At 45.6% G+C, this 22,201-nt stretch overlaps 1 protein-coding gene across 1 annotated transcript in view; it reads right to left on the bottom strand.

Moving 5' to 3' along the window:
- Positions 1 to 22,201, bottom strand: part of MBOAT2 (membrane bound O-acyltransferase domain containing 2) — a 110,714-nt gene that overhangs the window by 12,247 nt on the left and 76,266 nt on the right. The window contains exons 4-9 of the mRNA XM_031466524.2: positions 22,045 to 22,140; positions 11,963 to 12,018; positions 10,682 to 10,736; positions 6,758 to 6,941; positions 3,094 to 3,286; positions 2,380 to 2,483 (exon numbers count right to left, since the gene is read on the bottom strand). Coding sequence (XP_031322384.1) covers positions 2,380 to 2,483; positions 3,094 to 3,286; positions 6,758 to 6,941; positions 10,682 to 10,736; positions 11,963 to 12,018; positions 22,045 to 22,140 — 688 coding nt within the window. The remainder of the gene's footprint in view (positions 1 to 2,379; positions 2,484 to 3,093; positions 3,287 to 6,757; positions 6,942 to 10,681; positions 10,737 to 11,962; positions 12,019 to 22,044; positions 22,141 to 22,201) is intronic.

The following is a 22,201-nucleotide window of genomic DNA, read 5'->3' as shown; positions in this document are numbered from 1 at the left end:
CATTTTCTCTGGTGTGTTAACATCCACAGGGTTGTCACGGAATTATCCCAAAGACATTCCTCACAGAGCAGGCAAATGAACTTCCGGTCACTGGGGACTGGACTGGATGTCCCATCAGGCACCGTCTCTTTGCTCCCTCACTGCCTTGCTCCTCAGCCGCCCCCTCCTGGGCTACTGGGGGTCTCGGCACCCTGGACCTGCCGCCCCTGGAGGAGTGGCTCTTTGCTGCCCCACTGTGATGTCAGAGGGAACCTCTGGTCACTTGGCCTCTCCTTCCCCAGTGTAACGACCCCTCCTCCAGTCTGCACTTGTCACCATCTTAGATTCTGTGCTCTGTTATTCACTATTCTTATCAAAGTCTGAGGATGAAAACAGGTTCTTAGGAGGCAAAAGAAAATGTTACTCTTTTTATGTATAAAGCACATATACACATACAGGATATACACAGAAACACAGTATATCTGTTGTATTAAAATTTCACGGGGAGGTGATTGGGGGAAAAAGTCTCAAAGGCTCCTTACGTGGCAATAAAGAACAAAAGGTTAGAACATGGCCATCTGTTTATCAGCCAGTTTCCACAATTATCAATTTCCCCTCTCCTTCCCCATTTTATTACTGACAATGTTAAGAGTATTTCAAAGCAAATATACACATCTTATGTCCCCCGTAAATAGTTTAGAATTTATGTCCAATAAATAAGGACCTTTGGAAAACAAAATGAATAATAATTCCTTAACATCATCTAATATCCATTTTGCATTCAAATACCCCTGATGGTTTAAAAATATGGTTTCCCAGTTGGCCTGCTCAATCAGAATACAAATAAGGTTCCACGGTACATGTGGCTGGAGTCTCTTTCAATCTGTAATAGCCCCTCTCCGCCCCATTTTTTCCCATGCCCTGTGTTTGCTGAGGAAAACTGGGTCATGTGTCCGGCAGAATCCCCTACTTCTGGATCTGGTGTTTCGCTTCCTTCTCTATATTCCAGGCTCCTGCTACCTGCAGAGAGAGCTAGGGAGCCGAGCGGGCCTGTACGTCCTGCGGCACCGTGCCCGCAGGTGTCTAATGCCCGACTGTGACTAAGGTTCAGCGGTGGGGTCAGCCTGATCGATTCACCATCCATTCCCTGTCAACCTGTCACCCCAAGTTCTGGTACCTTCTCCCACTTGGAATAGTCCTTGCACAGGCTTGCAGAGCAAGGCCCAGGCTTTCTGACCGGCTGCCCCTCCCACACGCCTTCCTTCGCCCAGCAGGTAAGATGGGGACTCTTGTCTCTCCCCCACCCGCAGTGTCCCTCACAGCTACTCTTGTGGCTTCTCCCAAAATCTGAAATACTGCGTGCCAACAGTTCCCAAATTACCATCCCAAGTGCCGAAGTTTCAGCTAATGCCCCAGCCTTCACCGGCCTGCTGGACCACTGCACTAAGTCTGAGATTTGAACACTTTCTCTCTCCCTTCAAACCTGTGCCTTTCCTTTGTTCCTCACCTCAGTGGAAGGTGCCACCATAAACCCAGCTGATTAAACCAGACACCTGGGCATGATTCCTACCTCATCCTCTCTTGCTGATTCCAACGTATCACCAAGTCCTGCTGACGCAGCAGGAGAATGACCTTCCGGTGGCCAGCTCTCCAATGTGGTCACATCTTTCCAGCCCACTGTCACTTCCCTGGTTTAGGTCACTGTCATGCTGGCTTAACACGACACCCTCCCAACAGGCCACTGCCTCCGAGGGTAACACCTTCGACCTGATGTAGCCGATCCTCCTGACACACACGCGCGATCAGCTCACGGGCCTGCATGTCACCCACCCGCAACGCTCCGCCGCTCTTGTAAGAAAGTTCAAAACCCTTCACACGGCCTCTAAGACTGTGCCTGCCTCGGCCTCTACTTCTCCAGCCTCATCAGTCACACTCCCTACACTGTAAACCAGCAGGAGTTTTACCACACCCCTCCCCTGCTGCCTCAGGCCGCCCTCTTGGCCTGGAGTGCCTGGCTGCCTCCTCATAACCGTTTAGGACTCAGCTTGTGACCCTGTGTCCTTCAGGGCCCCTCCCCGAGCCCCCTAGTCTAAGGTGGATTCCTAACCTGCAGTCCCCTATGCCCCTCTCATCACAACCAGCCTTTCTGTGTCCCTGTAACGCCGGCTAGATCAAAGCTCCCGGGGTGCCCAACTGTTCGGATCTCATCCCTGGACCCCCAGTGCCTTGGGCACGTGGCTGAAGAACGATAAATACTGGGTGAAGGGAAGAATGAGGATTCTTATGATAAAGCTTCCAGTGCCGTCAGTGCCGCTCTTGGGACATCACACCCTACCCTATGAAAGCAAACTACAGTACTTTAAGTGTCATATGGTAATCAACTTCCTAATGACTACTAACCTCTATCTGCTGAATTCTCAGATTGGAAATTAAGTCCCAACGAGCTGCTCCGTTTTTGTCATAGCCTCTGAAACCAAAGCCGGCAGCATTATTGATGGCGTCCGCTGTGGCACACAGAGGGAGACAAGGATTAAGACACAGATAACTAAAATCAGAAGTTCAAGTGGGATTTTTATTACGGAGCTTACAGTAATAAAAATAACTATAAGCCAAAAAAAAAAAGACCTATGTAATAAACTAACCAGAAGATGTATGTTATCATATCCTATTAGCTTTTATTCTTTTTTTTTAATTAAAAAAATCCTTTTTGTTTGTTTTTTGGAGGGGGGAGGTAATTAGGTTTATTTATTTACTTACTTAACGGACGTGCTGGGAATTGAACCCAGGACCTCATACATGCTAAGCTTGTACTCTACCAATTGAGCTATACTCTCCCCACAGCTTTTATTCTTAAATAAAGTAACTTTATTCTCACTTTTATCTGATATTATAATAAAATGGGCCTTGATCCAGTGTTTAGGACATCCTAACAGTTTTGAGGCTACCTCCTTGTATGTGGGATATGAGCACTGAGGTTTATTTCTTCTGCATAGGCGGCCCTAGCTTCTCTCATTGGCCTCTAACTGCGTGTCCTCAGGAGGGCACTCTCAGGGCCACCTACTGGGGAGGACACCTCCACATGCTAACGGAGAAGTTTGTTCATGTGTTACTCACCCAACGTCCATGCAAAGTAGTATTTGGGTCTTGCAGCCAAAATAGAGACATACAGATAGACAACCTTTGTCGGCCACGAAGCTGTAGCTTGGAAACGCTCATCAATGTTATATTCCACTGGCAACGTTCTTGAGACGGTCAGGTGAAAAAACAAGGAGAGCCCACAGACCAAGAGCTTCTGAATAACTGCCATCTGCAAGCGTGAGACAGGACTTCATGCACTTAATCCATGCTCCCTATACTTCGTTTAACATAGAATTGCCAGAATATTCCTCCTGAATGCAGTATTCACCCTGTAACTCTGTCAAAAATCACGAACTGCGTGGAGCTCAGCATTTAAAGCCTGCATGATCTCACAGTATGAAACCTCCAGCCTTATTGCTAACGACTACTGCCAGTTTATGGCTCAGATCACATTGGAAATTTTCAGGACTGTCAGTAAATTTTAAAAATTCTAAAACAAACACAGATGTATAGGTATGACTACACAAAAATGTTAACATTAAAAACTTTAGGTAGTGGATTTTACATGATTACACACACACACGACTTACTTTTTCCATTGTGCTTTTTCCCTATTTTCCAAATTCTAGGAATTTCATGGACACTATTTTTTTTTTTTTACAATAAACAGCGTTTACATTTCTTTAAATCTGAAAGTTCTTTTATACAATTTTGTTCAAGATGATACAACCCAAACAGCTATACACCTGAGAAAACGAAAAGATTTGCATAAAAGATCCTGATGGAAAGAAAAGGCCGATCTTCACTATATTCTGGAGAGGTTAAATTACCTTGACAGAACCCAACTCATGGCATTTTTGTATATTTAGCAGGCTAGACCATTTCAATCTGACTCCATATAAAGGGGGTTATACAGGCTATGAAGGGATGAAAGAAAAGGCTGGATCCAGATGAAAGAATGTAACAAAACACTTGCATTTAGCATCGCATGCAGTAAGCAAACAATATCCAAATTAGCTAAAGTGATTTGCAGATGAACACCCATATTTAACACATCTTGGACCGGTGCCCAAAGAAGGGCCAGAAGCCAGAGTCAGGGCACATGCCAGATTCCCGTGCTCTCAGAGAAGCTCGGCTTTATTCTCAGGCCGCCCTTGTCAGGAGGTGCCGGATGTTCAAGGACTCTGTGCTACGGCTGTTTTCCTCCTCACTTTCCTGGCTGTCTTTCAAAGCTTTCTCCTGTAAACTAAGGCTACCTTTTCTTCCCCCCACCATCCCCCAAATATCTAACCTATACATTTGAATAGAAAGAGATTTAAAATAGGTAATTAGAGAAAAATTATAATTATAAATGAAGTGAGATGAACTGAATGGCCTCATAGATTAAGCTAAAAATTGGGTGTATCATTTTAGTAACAGCAAGAAATACTGTGGCCATGAGACTATATACACTAGCTTCCAGCCTCATTTTGAAAAAAAAAAAAATTAAAGCAACATACACCAGATGTCAACTACCAGCTGGCGCACAAACCAATGAGAAGTTCCCAAAAGGCTCGGCCAATTCCAGATCAGGTACTTTGAAAGGCGGGGGCGAGGGGACCCACAGCTGGGAAGTCAGGTGTAACCCCTGGTTCCTAGAGCCTCCCTACATAGAAGATGTACACCCCTCCACATTCTAGCAGGAAGCCAGAACTTAATTCTCGGGGAAGAATTATGCCTAACCAGAGAAGAGCCAGGCTCAGGGATGCATGTCCAGAGCAGGGGGCTGGGTAAGTGCTGGAATGATCGTGGAGACCACGGAGAAGGCATCCTGAGAGGTGATATCGTTAGCCCCTTCCTTGCCCAGCTCCAGGGACCAGCAGTTTTTGCCCTAAGGATGGCAAAACAGGGGAGAGCCTGGAGCCCCCACCCACGGAGCTGCCATGACATCCTCGGACAACGTACACCTGAGCTGTCACGTGAGCGAAGAATCAGCTTCCACCTTGTTTCACCGCCTGCTGTTTATTCAGGTCCCTGGTTCAGCAGCCAAGCCTGTATCTTCACTAACACAGGCAAAGACAATTAGGAGGTCCCCAACAAACGGGCCACCAGCTACCTGACTGACCTGCTTCGGATCTGAAGGGTCTACACCCACCACTGATGCACAAAGAGCTTCCAAGTGCCTCTGAGTGATCTGTAAATAACTGCACTGTTTGACTGTGTGAGCTATGTACACACGGAACTTAAATGTAAAATATAGTAAAGTAGTGAGATAATGTATTAATAAGAGTATTTGCTATTGTCAACAACCTCTCATTTATGATGTCCACAATCTGAGGGAGGAAAGCGGTATTTTATAAGCATGAATCCCATAAAAAGTCAGTGAGGTGGCAGAAGTAATACACACACTTACACTGTTCTCTGCTGGGTTTGATTTACTACTACTTATATTTTCTGCACTTGATATTTTCCAATTATTTTACAAAATTATGTCCAGGATCTTGATTCCTAGGTTTTAATTCTCTTTCCAGTATTCCAGAATTAACTTCCGGAATATCACAGCTATCTATGATGACCCTGGCTTCCTCCCATGGCAGTGAGGCCTCTAAAGGGTTAAGTGGGCAGCCTGGGCAGACAAGACAGCCAACAAGGAGATCTGAATACACTCAATCCCACGACCCAGTCGGATACGGCATTTACCGATTAACACCGGACCGGGGATGGGAAGCACCGAGACAAGAGTACCTTTTTGGTGTAAAACACAATGAGTCACACGGCAGAAAAGAGAAAATACAAGAGATTTTGCACCTCTTCACCCACTCTTCATTTCACAATAACTTAGGAAGGAGGTGGTCGTCTGCTCTGAACCCCACATTCGGTGGAAACAGGCTAGCTCTCCCTCTTCTGCCTCACAGACTTCCTGACTGGCCTGCTTCCCATGGGACTTTCAGGCTCTCCCAGATCGAATCCAGCAGAACTCGGCCTGCACGGAGCTTCACGGCCCGTCTCCCTGCGGTGCCAGGCACCCCGGCAGCTCCAAGGAAGTCGAGATCATGCTCAGTTGTGGGGCACAGACTGCCTGGCTTTGAACTCCTGTCCTCCTAACACCAACCCGGGAAACCTTGGTCCAATTACTTAGCCTCCGAGTCTCAGCTTCCTCGTCTGCGAAGTGCTGAGAACAGAGCACTGGCCTCGTAAGGCTGCCGTCGGGGCTGAATGTGCTGTCAGAGTGCCCGCTCTTGCTTCTTTTTTGCTGTGAAAATTGGACAAGGTTTTATGGAAAAGGTGATATTTGAAGTAGGCCTTTAAAGAGAAGGAAGATTTCAGCTGGCAATGATCATGACGAAGAAGGGAAAGCAGGAGAGGAAAAGAGAACACTGACTGTGCTGGAATGTAAGGTACAGGGCAGGAAAAAGCCTGGAAAACCAGGCTTGGTCAGCTCCACGAGACGGGCGTTCTTGTAAAGCACCCCGGAACCACAAAGCACTATTCTCACTGAGGAGCTCCTCCCAGTTTCTTAAGGAGCCTGACCTCTGCTCTTTAGTCGTGGCTGTGCCCCTGCCAGGCATCACCACCGGGGGCTGTGTGAAGAGGCATTTCTCTGGAAAAATATTTTTTGAATAGAGGGGTACATTCAGAACTTGAAAACATTAGTATCTTTAAGTAAACAAGGCTAATCAAGCCATGCCGTGGAGGCTGCAGGTGGCCCTTGCGCACTTACGTTGGGGGACGGCTCTGCCCTTTCACACTGCATTTCTTCTTTTCCGTTTTCGCCTGATTGCGCCACATGGTACGACCTGCCTTCGATGAACGTGATGTAGTCTTTGTACGAGCAGAGGGGGCCTGCCAGGATGCCCATGAAGTTACAGTTGTAACTTAAATACTCCAGAAGGCTCGGCATGCGCCTGCAATGAAAAGACATGCAGCCCGTGAGAGGGAACATCCGCTTCCAGAAAACGTGACGGGAGCGACGTCCCCAACCTCACTTGTCTTTCCATTTCTGAGATAAAATGAGCTTTAATTTTCATTTGCATCCACATGAGAAGAACTGAGAGGTTCAGGATGAAGGAATGCTCAACAGTATTTTTGGATAAAAGAGTTTCCATACAGACCTCTACGAGCAACTACAAAGGGTTTGTACCTAACTCCTCCTGATGAGACAAACCCGAGGTGCACAAGGTACGGCAGCAAGAATCATCGCTCACTAGTCACTCGTTCTCTCAAGTCTTCGTGTGAGCCAGCTACCGCACACGCGCTCCAAGGTCTAGAGACACTGCGGGACTCGAGACAGAGATCCCGCATTCACAGGGCTTACAGAACAGTTGCAGGTAACAAATTAAAAAACACATGAAATATTTTCAGAGATGCTAAGTGCTTCAAGGAGAAGGGGTGTTTTATGACATCAGTAAATCAGAGAAGGCCTCTCTGATCAGGAGACATCTGAGCAGTGAGCGAGGGACTCGTGTGAGCCCAGGACAGGGACTCCAGGTGGAGGGAACAGCGAGTGTAAAATCCCCGAGACGGGGGCCCACCCAGGAGCAGGGAGGCCAGCATGGCTGGAGCAGCCTGAACCAGGGAAGGAGGGAGGGAGTCAGAGGTGAGGTAACCGAGGGCCTGCCTTACAAGCCACCGAGGGAACTCTGGATTTAATTCTGAATGTGATGAAAAACTACAGCAGGGTTTTAAAACACCTATGTTTCAAAAGAACCGCTCCAGCTCCTGTGTGTGGACAGAGGAGGGTGGAAGTGGGAAGACCAGTCAGGAGGCCACTGGCCTCCAGGGGGCGGTGAGTGGCGCAGCCGCATCTGCATGTGTTCCGGCAGGACAGCCGGGGGTCTGCGGATGGACGGGATGTGGGGGGGTGAGAGGGAAAGGTTCAAGGATGCCTTGTGACGTTTTTTAATTCAGTTGCTCTGAGGTCAGTGCAACAACATACGGCGTCTAAAGCTTACCAAGCATTCTAGCTCTCAATGCAGGTAACTGGGTAAAAAACAGTCAGTAACACAGAAGACTGGGTAAACCATGTATCTTCATCATATCAATGCATTAGGAGTATCTTTGTAATTTTTAAAAACCGACTCCATTTGTCAAGTCTGCCATCCACTGACAGATACAAATGATCATAAATAAAAGAACAACTACACCTGGGGACAGGAAACAGGCTCTCGAATGTGTTACAACCCTCTTCCTCTCTAATATGAGAAGTGATCGCCCAAAAAAGCACAAATACACTCTGCAGCCAAGAGAAGCTGCAGAACCCCCTCACATGTATTTTTATAAAAAAACAATCAGAGCAAGCAGTGCTTGTGGTCCACCCATCACACAGCTGGGTTACCACTTAGCCATAACTCTTTTTAAATTCTTTCCTGAATTCTTTTCCGACATTTAGAAGTGTTTTGAATTTGACACAACATTGTAAAATGACTATAACTCAATAAAAAAAATGTTAAAAAAAAAAGAAATGTTTTGAACCTTACGTATTCGGTCTTGAGGGCTCAAAACTGATGAGAGCAGAGTGTGTCTGGCAGATCTGCTCCTGCAGGTCTCCCCCTGGAGAGCTGGCTTGGGGAGGGGTCCTCCCACCCCAAACACTGGACACGTGCCCCGGAATCGCAAGGCTGCCAAAGGGCTCCTTGTGCTCTGGCAACACCGCTCACTTCAAGACCAAAACACCACCAGGTCATCAATCTGACCAAGTCAAACTATGTATCACAATTTGCAAGGAGAAGAGATAATTCCGAACCATGAAATTCACTGAAGTAATTTCGGCTCAAATGCCATGTCAAATGACAAGCCTTGTTCTTTTCCACCAGGAAAGAAGAAGGTAACTATAGCACACGCTATTAAAATTGGAACTGAGTACAAGAGTAATCCTCTATTCATGACACTGATGAAAGATTTACTCTTTCATACCGTATTTGTTTGCTATCAACTATGTGTTGTCTCAGGTTTGTCTTCTCAGTCTCGGCGTTACTGGCATTTTTGGACACTACTGCTTTGCTGTAGGGACTGTCCTGTGCACTGTGGGATGCTTGGCAACATCCCTGGCCCTTACCCGTCAGAAGTCAGTAGCACACCCCTCTCCTTTGTGACAACTGAAAATGTGTGTCCTGGGTGGCAAGTGAAAAAGGCATTTCAAGGACTGAGTGATCAAATGGGTCCAAGGGTGCTGAGAGGTTGAGGAACATGTGAAAGGAGGCTGACAGTCACATCTGCCAAAGTTAAGGGCAAACTTGAAAGAATGGCAGCAGAGCAGCAGTGGGTTAATTGATCCTTGTTACAAACTCTGCTACCATCCTACCTGAGCGTGGGGGAGGGAGTGCTGGGAGTCTAGGAGACAGGAGAACCCCACCGCCCCTGACAGAGAGTGGGAAAGGAAGTGGACGGAGGAAATGTGGCAGAGCTGTGGGCAAGCCTAAGGTCCAGAATGCTGAATTTGGGGTGACCAATTCAGAATGCGTCCAATTGGCAAGAGAGCATTTTGTCCACTCTGCCCTCTTCTACTGTTGAGGCAGGCGGAGAGTTGGATTTAACCAGGTCTGGGGTTTTGTCAGGTGGCCACATGGGAGGGACGGGAAGACAGAGGCTGACTGTTAACAAGCAGTTACTGGAATGGACCGAGGACTCCCAAAGATCACAGAATCCAAATCAAATTAACCTCTCACAAACTAAATATATTCAAGTGTACATTCAAGACTGACTATAGTAAGTATCAAAACAGAATAATTTTTAAAATGGGGAAAATACAAGAATATTCTCAAGACCTACTTCCTGGATCAAAGGTGAACGCTTAGGGTAGGGTCTACCTACGGCACAAATCATCTCATTCTTCTGACAGCCATGCAGGTATCAGGTCTAGATTTGCAGGAAACAACGTGCTTTGCAGGAAGTTTTTCTTTAAGTAAAACAAGTATTTTATTTCTAATTATATTAGATTAAGACAGGCCCTGCCAAGAAATTAAGCTATCCCTTAGACGGGTCAACAGAGGACCTACAGTACGTGAAGCAGGGGCCTAGCCCAGAGCAAATTCCTCAAATAACCATGAGAATATCTTGCTGGTTCTTCCTTATTTCAAAACACAGCATCTAATTCCAGTACCTGCCATCAAGCTACCGGTCTTTAAGTGGTAGCTGCGATTATTACCCGTAATTACTACCCAAAGACCATAAGCCTTGCCTGTCTGCAGGGAACTCAGAGACTCGCAGCAGAGACAGAAAATTTCGCAGACAGCCTCACGGCACACAGGAGGTGCACACTGTACGATGGTATGTTCAAGGCACTGCGGGAGCCTCAGAAGGGATGCTCGGCTGGGGGAGGGTATAGCTCAGGTGACAGAGCACATGCCTAGCATGCACAAGGTCCTGGGTTCAACCCCCAGCACCTCCTCCAAGAACAAATAAATAAATAAACCTAATTACCTCCCCCACAAAAAATAAATAAATAAATAAAATTTAAAAAAAGAAGAAGAAGAAGGGAGCCCAGCCCAGCTAGATGTGGTGGCAGGAGGTGTGCAGAGGGAGGAAGGTTTGGTGTTCGTGAACTGAGCGCCTGCAGGAAGACAAGTCAGCCTTGGCCACGTGAGTAAGTGTGCGTCCCCAGCAGAGCGAGCATGGACCACGGAGGAGACGATGCGGAGGCACGTACCTGACTGCCAAGCCTCTCTGCGAGGGAGTCAGTTCCTCATCCTTCCGAAACATCCCTGAGAAATAAAAATAGATAATTTATCAATTATGATTTCTCCCAAGAAAAAAAAGGTATTTCCTCCCATTCGCTCTCATCACTTCCCTCATTTGAAATTCATGCTGTAATCACTATTTTGGCGTAACTAGCCCCCTTCGTTCTCCTTGCAACACAGGCCCAATCGTGCGAGAGGACCATCTGCACGCAAGCCAGCGCGTCTGTCCCTGTGTAAGATAAATAACACACATCAGGGAACTAACTGGACTCCTTTCTAAAGGAAATTATTACTATGTCAAAAAATTCCCCAGTGCTAGCGTATTTAATAGTAAACATGATGACTTTTCAGAAGGAGACACCGAAGTGTTTCTATAATTGGATGGTTCCAATGACTAACCTCAGCGGTACGGACTAGCAGCCCGGAATAAAGCAGGGAAGGATCTCCTCACTCCTACGCGACTCTAGTGAATGGAACTGGACTTAATATACCATCTTCGTCCACTTCATCACCTCCCCCAAACAGGAGAGTATTACTTACGATTACACACCAACTTGCTAGAGCTTAAATCCGATTTAAGGACCCAGGAGAGGTCTAAGGTAAGAGGCAACAGACTTCAAAAATACATGTAGGTCCCCCCAGGCAGATGGCACAGGATGGGCGACGGACATAGGGAGGCTGGAAAACCATCCGGGCTACAGATAAATGACTGTCCTGAAGGGGACGCTCCTGTAACTCTGGAGACCCAGAGTCCTGACTGCTGGCATTTGCTGTGGCACGGTGTCCGTTCAGAGGGTACAGAATACGAATATATAAATATTTACACTAAAAATATATGTAAGTGTGTGTGTGCATGTGTGTGTATAAGGGAGGTGGGGCAGGGGAAACCATTCACATCTGAGTAAGTGTGTAACACAGAGGAGAAGCAGGATCAATAAAACCTGGTTTAGACCAAATGTCTGTTTCCTTTATATTTTAAATTGTCACTAATGTGGGTCATATGTCTGAACTGCACTATTTTACTTTGTTTTTGTCACTGGACCGAATGCAAAATTAAGAATAAACGGTGAAGGAGGATGAGTACACTTTAATAACCTTAAGCAGAGTTAAATATTTTCCCATATCTTACCTCCACCTCTCTCTTTCCTCTAGTAGAGAGCAAAAATTATGGTTATACCTCAAATACAATCAGATAAGATTGTTTGAATACAACTTTTCCAGTGATGAAAAATTAATTTCCAAATTCTTACCATCATGAATTTCACAAGCCAAACTAGTGATCTTCTGGGTAATTATCATCATTGGGCTGTGACAAAATAAAAAAATAAGTATTTCAAAAGAAGACATTTAAAATGATACAACATATGAAAGTTTATTCTGTGTATATGTACAAAATCCTGAAATTTTTTAACATTAAAAAAAAGACCCCCAGGTATTTCAAAGAGGTCACTCAGGAGCTGCCGTGTTTGGGAGAGGTTTAGGAGCTGGGAAACGGCGCCCCGCCCCTTACTTTAAAAAGCAGAAAGGCAGGAAGGAAGGAGGGGAGGAGGAAGGAAGGGAAGACAAGGCTCATCCTCCAGAAGAAGCCCCGCGTGAGCAGGGATGCAGCCCCGCCTCCTCCCTTCACGTTCTGGGACCTGAGGCCAGGGCTGAGGACCACACCGGCACCGGATGCCCGGCTACCGACTCTGACTCCGGATTTTTCAATAAACTGTGCTGGCTTTTGCCTCAAGGCTGAATTTAAAGATGGAAAGTAAGTTGCCAGGGAAAATAGGAATAGGTAGAAAATGAAGAGTCCGGTGGGGAAACGTGGAGCAAAACAGAAAGAGGGAAATGAGGAAAAAGGGGGAGGAGGAAGTCAGGATCCCCACTCCAGGCAGCAGGCCGGGGGCAGGGGGTGGGGGGTGCTGTTAAAACGCCCTAGAGCAGCACCTACCGCCACAAACCACGCACACGCCACAGGAAGAGGACTTAGATCTATGTCACAAGCAAGAACATGGCCATTGTTCTTCCGTATTTCATAATCTCTAACTGAATGGATAACTTGGAAAGGAAAAAAAATCCACACAAGAAAACTACCAGGCTACATTTTCATCCTTTTTGCTAGTTTGCAGACATCAGCATTAGAGTACTAACCCTAAGCTACTTGTTGTATTTGGGGCTCTCAATAAGACAAGGAGTTAGTCGTGCTTTGGCTCAGGCAGGCGGTGAGCTCTCCCTCCTGGGAGCACGCCGGACCCCCCCACCCCCCAGGGAAAGGCTGCAGCAGGAGTGCGGCAGGGGGCTCAGACCCACAGGAAGACCCCACCCCCACTGCTCAGAGCAGGAGACAGCATCCCCATCACCAGCATCTTTCAATGCATAAAGAAAGGAGGTGATTTCTCACCACGCCAGCAATGCCAGTGAGGGTTTATTTGAAGCGTTCAGACCACTGGCTAGGAGATGCCCAGACCCCAGAGCTCACAGCTCCTCCCCCACGTCACAGGCAAGGTCTTGCACAAAGCCCGCCAGGGGGTGGTCTGGTGGTGGTCTTCAACTCAAAGTGCGAAAGGAAGGAGGCTTCCTCCCGGGTTCCCTCAAAGCCAGGCCTTACATTTACACCACTCACTCTCCAGAAATGACTCCTCGGCCAGCCTGACCCCTAGGCTGCTTTCAACACCCAGTTGCCAGTTTAACTCTGCAAGATATTTTTACATGCCTTTGAGGATTGTAAATATGTCTTATAATTTCCATTTCCCTGGGGGAAAAGAATCATTTTTCTCACCCTCCCTAATTCCCTTCATAGTTTAGCTCAAAATGAATTATAATATACCCTTTAGCTCTAAATTTTAGTTCTCACAGCTCCTTAAAACATCACAAAAACAAATGATAAAATAATTATTAAATTTGTTTTATCAACTCAGTGACAAATTAAACCGTTAGGTCTACACACATAAGATGTTACAAAAAGGCAAGATTGTGCTTTTGGAGTTCACGCCCTCACTGTACACACTGGCTACCCGGGACCCCCATGCAAGTTCTCCTCCATCAGGTGTGCGGGACATAGGCTCTCCTGTGAAAGCGAGCTGGGCTGGGGACTGGGTGATGTGAGGCTGTACTGCTGGTACCAAGAATTATGCTCCCTAAAGGAGATGGAAAGATGGCAGGGAGCTCCGGGCTCTCCACACGTGGCTCTCTCCACTTCAACTGCTCTTCCTGAAGCTGTTGTGCAAGATTCAAGTCTCAGCTGAGAAGTCCCTTTGTACGAGGGGTTGGGGACAGCTCCCCCTCAGACAGCCACCTCTGCCCAAATGCAACACACACCCTTCATTTCATCTCGGCTGCTTGTCTTGTTTCCTGCAATGAATTTTTCACATTCATGGGTGTTTCATTTATCAAATTATGGTGATGTTTTAAAATCTGTCTTTCCTTTTTGGAAGGTCCATGAGATAAAGACCTGACAGTCTTTTTCACCACGAATCTCTAGCACCTAGAACAGTGCCTGGCACAAGGTATGTGCTGAATAAGCATTTCTAAAATACCAAATAAACTGAATCTTCTGAGCGTCCAGTCAAGATCTAGTACTGTAGGTTGACTATACTCCCCCTGACCTGTCCGTTCTCATCTGTGCTTGAAAACATCTACCACACTGCTCTGCAGTTACTTATTTTTCTGTCACCACAAAAACCATGAACTCACTGCCTGATTTATCTCTGCACCTTCACTACCTGACGTACAGTCAGGCTCAAAGTATTAACTGGTTTGCAAAAGAGTCTCACATCACTTTACTGACGATCCTTGATGCTGAACATTTCGTTTTAAAGGGGTGGCTGTCTCCTAGCCTTTGGTCCAGCCTGTCTCAGGTGCGGTCAGGGGTGGCTAACATGAGAGTAAAATGACAGAAGACGAAATTAGTGCTGAGGGACCGTGAAGGAGGATCTTGTAAAGAAAAGTAAAGAAGCACTACGGGGAAAGTTCAGTAAGGGATGAAGGGAGGAATGAGAGCTCAGAGAGTACAGCCGAGGGAAAACGGACAGGTGAGTCCATCACAGGCACATGTGCGCATGGGCGGGAGACAGACCAGAGTGACGCGGGGGGAGGACCAGCCTCACCCACTGCACAGAACCCAGCGCGCGGGGAAAACTCTTCTAAATGAGGACAATCCCGCGGTTTACAAAGAGATAAACCGGAGTGAGTTTTCTTAACAGTGCAATTTTGTTCATAAATACCTGTCTGGTGACAATTAGAGTGACTTGCACAATTTTCACTTACACCTCTGCTGACACTTTAACGACCTGTTTGCTTTGCATCTAGCGGAGCCTCCAACATCTAATCGCTTCCCGGGTCCTAGGAAGTCTGCGATAACTTGACTTGAATCAGAAAGACTCCTGTTTCCCTGAGGGAGGCTATGCCATGCAGGAGGGGGAGAAGCCTTCGGCCTCAGCCCCTCCAGCAAGTGAGGTCAGGGCCTGGGTGGAGCCACTGGACCGTCCACGTGATGACATTGTTAGATTAAGGTGGAAGCACAGGAATTTTCTCCCGCTGACACTCTGCTAGGAACGTGGAAAGATACAGAGTCTAACTGTTCAAAATAAGTACTTTAACTGATGAAACAGTTTCAAGTAATATCAAAAAAATTATTCATCTGATGTAAAGTACCAAAACACTCTAGACTTCTTATGATTTTTTAAAAAAAGGATACAAATTAACTTTGGTTTTTTTTTTTTAACTGAAACATTGACATGCATTTTTTTTCTCTACAAAGAACGAGAATCACAGGATTTAGTTCTATCACACAGTAAAACCCAACCTGTAGTAAAACATTAACTGACAGTGAATGCTAAAAAAGAACAATCACTTTCTGGGTTGTTCCATTATCTCCAGGAGACTGCTAAACTCTAAAGATACCTGTAAAGTAATGCTAAACTACATCTAAGAACCTACTAGGTACAAGGTCAATTTGTCACCTAGGGACAAGTGAACAGACGACAGAGGCAAACTGCTAATTGTCCACTCTCAGCCATCTCTAAGTACACAGGTGCTCACTCCTGCACACACAGCAGAACCCGCTGACGCAGATGACCACCACGCACCTGACGCCAAAGGAATATGCAGTGAGAGACAAGGGAAAAGGCCGCTGGCTTCCGGGCCATTCATTCACTCATTCCCTTTACTCCCTCGCTCGGAAGACAAGTATTTAATGAGCACCTACAATGCCCCCGGTGCTGGGGATACGCCCTGAACACGAGAGCGTTCCCGCTGTCATGGAATTGAGGCTGTTCTGGAGAGAGAGGATAATGAACGAACTAACAGGTAAGTGTATCACCGCCAGACATTGCCAGGTGCTGAGCAGAACAAAGCAGGGCGGGGAGAGGGAGGGACGGGATGGGCGAGTGTGAGTCAGGGAGCAGCCCTGTGGAGGTCTGAGGTAAGAACGTTCCAGGAGAAAGAAAAGCAAGTTCATCAGCCTGGAGCGGGAAGACTGGGGAGGAGGCTGGTGTGACTGAAGCAGCTGAGTGAGGATGGGAACGTGCTGCAGACACACAGCAGCAGGGGTGGACCTGGGAGGCCTCGGCAGGGCACCGTGAGCACGCTGGCTTCCACCTGAGAGAGACTGGGAACGACCGGAGGGTGACAGGCAGAGAGCTAACTTGGTTTTGAATGGATGTATTTGGGCTCTGGGTAGAAAAGACTGGGGGGTCCCAGGGTGAGGCTAAGAGGTGGAAGGGGATGGGGGCTCAGTTGGGGGTGACAGCACAGGAGGTCTGAGGTGGACGCCAGGCATCTTCTGGTGGTAAAGACGGCAGGATGCGATGATGATCCGATGATGAATTGGATACAGGGCTTGAGGCCTGAGCCCACCAAGGTTTCTGACCAGAGCAACTAATAGAAGGACGGAGCTGGCTGAGAAGGAAGGCAGGAGGAGCAGGGATTCAGTGTCAGGCAAGTCCAGTGCGAAACGCCTATGAGACAACAGGGCAGAAACGTGGGGAACAGACAGCTGGACATGTGAGTCAGGAAACAACTCAAATCCAGACTCACCACGTATCAGTGTAGAAGACTGGGGAGCTGTTTAACGTACCCCCAAGTTATTATTTACAGTAAGGGGAAAATAAAATCACTGTGTGGATTAAATAAAACAGCAATATGACAGATACTGTAAGCAGTAGCTGAGACACAGCAGATGTTTGATAAAACCTTCATTGAATAAAAACTAGAGAAGGGGGAGGGTGTAGCTCAGTGGTAGAGCACGTGTTTAGCATGCACAAAGTCCTGGGTTCGATCCCCAGTACCTCCGTTAAAATAAATAAGTAAATACATAAATAAAACTAATTGCCCCCCCAAAATAAAATAAAATAAAATAAATGTAAAAATAAATAAGTAAATACTAGAACTAAGAGAGAGAATGCATACTGGTGGTTACCAGGGGCTGGGAGGAGGTGCCAACAGAGGGAAAGCGTTTAATGTGTAAGAGGTTTGATTTTGGGAGATGGAAATGTTTTGGAACTAGATAGAAGTGGTGTTTGCACAACATCGGGAAGGTACTGAATGCCACTGAATTTTTCATTTTAAAATGGTTAATTTCTAGATTGTGAATTTCACCTCAGTAAGTTATTTAAAGAAAGAATGAAATGCCAAAAAATAAAAATAAAATAAATAAATGCTGGAACTGCTACCGAGCACAAGGCACTGGAGGGGCACAACAATTCACTGTAAAGTGCTGTCTCTGAAGGAGCTTTCTCACTAAGACGGGGGCTAGACAGGCATGCAAATAACTATATAAAAATGTTACTAGGAGCCAGATGAGATGTTTGAAGAAACGTGTAGAGAAATGAGAGAGAACTTCACACTAAGAAAACTGAGGGGAAAAACACCTCCAGCAGGAGTCTTTGCACCTGGGCCTTCAGGAGCGGGGAGGTGTGGACACGCAGGTCAGGTTGGGAGAGGGGCTCTGGGCAGGCAGCACCGGACGGGCCAAAGCATGAAGACAAGGAAGCAGTTACGTGCAGCTGCAGCATCAGACGAGACGGGCTGAGCGCCCAGGCGGGTTATCAGCTTTTTAGAGTCTTAGGACAACCTGCAGATTTCTGATACATATCACTATACCACGTTGCCTTGTGGACAAATCAAATCGGGGGAAAGGCTCAGGTAAGGAGGGGGACAGACGAATCAGACCACGTAACAGACCCACACCAGTCTCCTCTGGGTAACCTGAACTACGTTAGCAGCAGCTAGGTGGAATGTTTCCCCAACCAAATGTAGGTCAAGGTGTCGGGAGCCGCTCCTGCAGGATGAAACACGATAGACGGAACACTGCCCTTTACGGGCTGAATAATTTACATCAGCCCCGCTGACAGCACAGCCAGCCAGAGGGTGATAAGGAGCAGCAGGGGGCCTTCCAGGACTGGGCTCAGGGGCACACGGAGAAGGGGTGAGGCTTTCCACACGGCGGGGGAGGGGGAACCAGACAGTCGCACCCGAAGCTTTCAGACCAAATGGTCTCTCCCTTCTTCTGCTGGACAGGACCATCACCTACCAAAGTTCTTAGCACCGAGCAAAACACACAGCACTCGCTCAATACACCTTAGCTCAGTGAACACACAGGGGTAACCAGTAATAAAATACTTACTGAGCACCTGATCACTATCTGGTTAGCTCTACATATGTCCTTTTTTTTTCCTTCTAATAAAATTTTATTTTTTTATTTTTAAAATTTTATTTTTTATCTTTTTTGGGGGGGATAATTAGGTTTACTTACTTGTTTCTAGAGGTGGTGCTGGGACCCTGAGCCCAGGACCCCATGCACGCTAAGCATGCACTCTGCCGCCTGAGCGGTACCCTCCCCTACAATATATTCTTGATTGGAATGGAAAACATGGTCACATTTATCTTTTGGGGGGGATGTATTAACCAACCTTCAGCTCCACAAAAATCAACATATTCCAGTCAGAACTCATGGACTTCCTGCCCCCCAAAATCTGCTTCTGCTTCCATCTACAAGGAGGCAAGCACGTGCCCTTCTTCTTCTGTCTCAATACCATTTATGGGATAATTGAGAGAGGCTCTCCCCACTGACCTGCAGTCCCAGCATTTTCATTCTGTACATGGACCTCCCATCTCCTGTCTGCCCCGCGGGCCTGCTTCTCTCCCTCGTCTTCTCCCGTGTCCGCCCTACGCATTTGGCCGACGGCTGCTGCACAGACGGCGGCAGGTTTTTACACCGCACGTGCTACTTGGACGCATTCTTCTAGAGGAGCTTTTCAATCAATTCGTCTAATTTCTCTCAAAACCCCAATGTGAACTGCATTACACCTACTTAATCCGAGAAAAGCACCATCTTTCCAACACTGAATGTCACCTTCAGAATAAACAAGGTGTTTCTCCAGTAAGTCTTCTTTAACTGCCGATAGTAAAGTTTAATGGTTTTTTGCACAGAGGCCCCTGCATTTCTTTTCACAGGTGTTCCTAGATATTTCATAGTTTTTATTGTTTTTGAAACTAGGGTCCTTTTTCTATTATATTTCCTAACTGGTTATGGCTGATATAAAAGGAAGGTACTGAACTGTTTTATACTCTCTTGAACCTGTCTTCTGAGCCCCACACGAAAGTTAACAATCTAGCTTTTCAACCTTTCTGCAAACTGGAGCTTCTATTAAGAGGCAGGTCCGTTTTTATCTAATCAATATTTTAAATGCACCCTGAATCAACCAACCAACCAATCTACCTACCTACCTCTCTACCTACCTACCTCCCTACAGACACACACAGGCACACACACAGCATCAGTGTTCCACACCTCGTGCAGGTAACATTGCCCTACACAAAAGAGCGCCCCTGTGATCCCTCAGCAAGAGCCTGGCTTCCCTTCCTGTGCTTCTAACTTCAGGGCAACGGGACAGCCGAGCATAAAGGACGGGTCACTCTGTTCACTTCCATTCTCCTCAGACAGCCAGCACTTTGGACAGCTATTACATTCACTCTAATTAGGATCAAGTCAGGGTATTTTCTGTTCATGTGTTGTAAGACACTCAAGGCTTCTAAATGCTCTTGTCTCCTGCATCCATTGAAAAAAAAGAAAAGAAAAAGAGTCTTTTAATTTTAACCTCACTCTGCCAGGACGGTCTCCTGGACCTCATCTGTCTCTGTCTAATCTTTATCTGTTCAAATGTTTTCTCTATAATAGATAAAAATTACACATTGAAATTGAGAGTTTTATATTAGGTTGTCCACCTTTAAAATGCTATGTTGGTTTTTTTCAACATACTTAAATATTTTAAATTGTATTTAAATAAAAATTTTAATTTCAGCAGAATACTTAAAGCCATGTCACATAAAACTTTTTAACATGCATTTTGCTTTTACTGTAAACTAGCCTCTAAATTGTGGGGTCATGCAACAAGTCTTTTCCAACAGAACGGGAGAAAAAGTGCAGGCATGCTCTCTCCTTGCTCACACGCGACACCAGACACACCCCTCCATCAACTTAAGAGGATTCCAGAGACCCTAAAGGAGGGGGGACCACAAGAAAGAAGACGGCTGGTTCCCTACATGATTGTGGGGAGCAGAGGCCCCCTCCTCAGTGGTCTGTGCTGTGAGTGAGAAATAAACTTTGATTAAAAATTTCAGTGGAAATTATGTTGCTGTTTTGATAGGAGTCAGCCTATCCAGAGAGTGACAAGAGTTTAGAACAGCAGATCAGGGAAATAAAAAAGGACTAAGATTAAAATGGAGGGGTTAGGAGGACCCAGCAAACACGGGGTCTCACAAATTTGTACTTGGACCAGTCCATATTAATGAATTCAACTCAGCTATGTTAAATTACTTACTAAACCTGGAGGCTTAAAAATATAAGCTGTCAGTCTCTACTTTCATTATCCTAGGATGCCAACATGTGACCTGGGTTACCTCTTCAAGTTCACCAAGATTCTCATGGTGGCCCAATATAATTACTGATTCTGCTCATTAGCTCTTTTCTTCAAGAGTTCCAGTTATTTATAAGCTAGATCACCAGCATCTACTCTCCTTTTCTGAATTCTAAGTGTATTTCTCAATTCTATTCAATATGTTAATTTGACTAACTAGTTATTTTAGTACATTTAATCAATTTTGCTTTGCCTTGGTTTTGTTTGTTCTTTTGGATGCAGTCTCCTTTCATCCAAACCTATTTTTAAAAATCTGTTTAATAGAAGTAAAAATCCACTTTAGCCTCATTAAGTAGAAGAAGATATTTTATCTTCTTAAATTCTCTTGTTTCATAACAGTGATTTTTCTCTAAGCTCATACAGCTTTGGTCCTTTTCTACTGTTGAACACTTTTTATTTTCACAGATGTCATGATTTGTTTTGTTTCATTTTTCCCACTTACTTATCCTTAAACTGCATTTACTGGTAATTATTTATACATCCAGATGACCCAAGACTGACTCTAAAGCAGGTCTTCTGCATCTTGTTCAATAGAGAAAGCTGTCGGCTTGACATAAAGACTACAGAGGTTTATCTTCAACTTCCTCACCTGGTACCCAGGTGTCAGCAGGTGTCTCTTTATAAAGATGGTGAGCAAGTTCATTCATAAGGATATGGACTGAATTTATCTCATAACAGACAATCAGGAAAAAGAGCCACCCAGTACCACGGAGGGACTAAAGCTCCTTTGAAGGAATAAGTGCCGGAAGCTATTTCCACCAGTCAGCAGAACACTGAATATAAGAATGTAAAACATTCCATGGAAGGGAAATGTACAGAAATAAATTACATGCTCAAGTGCCCTCTCCAGGAAATCCAGACGGAAAAGCTAGTCCAAGGATCTTTGGTCCAAAGAAAGTCCCACAGCGGGTGAAAAAGCAAGAACAAGCAATCAGATGTCACATAGAAGCTGGTGAAATGACCGTACGAAAGGGACTCCAAGGAAGAGAGGAGAGAAGGAAGGAGGGAAGAGGGAAGGAGGGAGGGAAGGAGGGAAGGAAGGAAGGAAGGAAGGGAGGGAGGGAGGGAGGAAGGAAGGAAGGAAGGAAGGGTAACAAGGATGCAGGCTCAAAGGGGCTGACTTTCAAAAGTTACAAGTGACTGCGGAAATTTCTATCAGAATTGGAAAATGGTTTCAGTATCATAATGTCATATTAACAAATTTAATTGCCATATATTTAGACATTTTATATACAACAATTTTAAAAACCAGGTTATTTCTGTGAATTACATAAAAGACCACTTTTTTCAAGGAAAAAATGCTAAATTCATAAAAGAATTTTCAACTAAGAGAGTTTTTCTCTTGAACTACTAAATGCAACTAATTTTTGTCCTTTAACCAACATATTAGGAGAGATAAACAGGCTACTGAATCAAAGTTTTCATCTTACCCTGAAAAATCAGCAGAATATTGTCCATAATCAAAGATATAGACTCTAGAAATTTGGCATACTGTGAGGTATCCCAAAGCAAAGACAAAACAATATCTGGAAAACAAAAACAAGCTAGATTAGTGAAATAAAAAGATTCATTTTATTAAAGAATACA

This window comes from Camelus dromedarius, chromosome 15, assembly GCF_036321535.1.
Source record: "Camelus dromedarius isolate mCamDro1 chromosome 15, mCamDro1.pat, whole genome shotgun sequence".
Classification (NCBI taxonomy): Eukaryota; Metazoa; Chordata; class Mammalia; order Artiodactyla; family Camelidae; genus Camelus; species Camelus dromedarius.
This window is presented reverse-complemented; position numbering and strand designations above follow the sequence as displayed.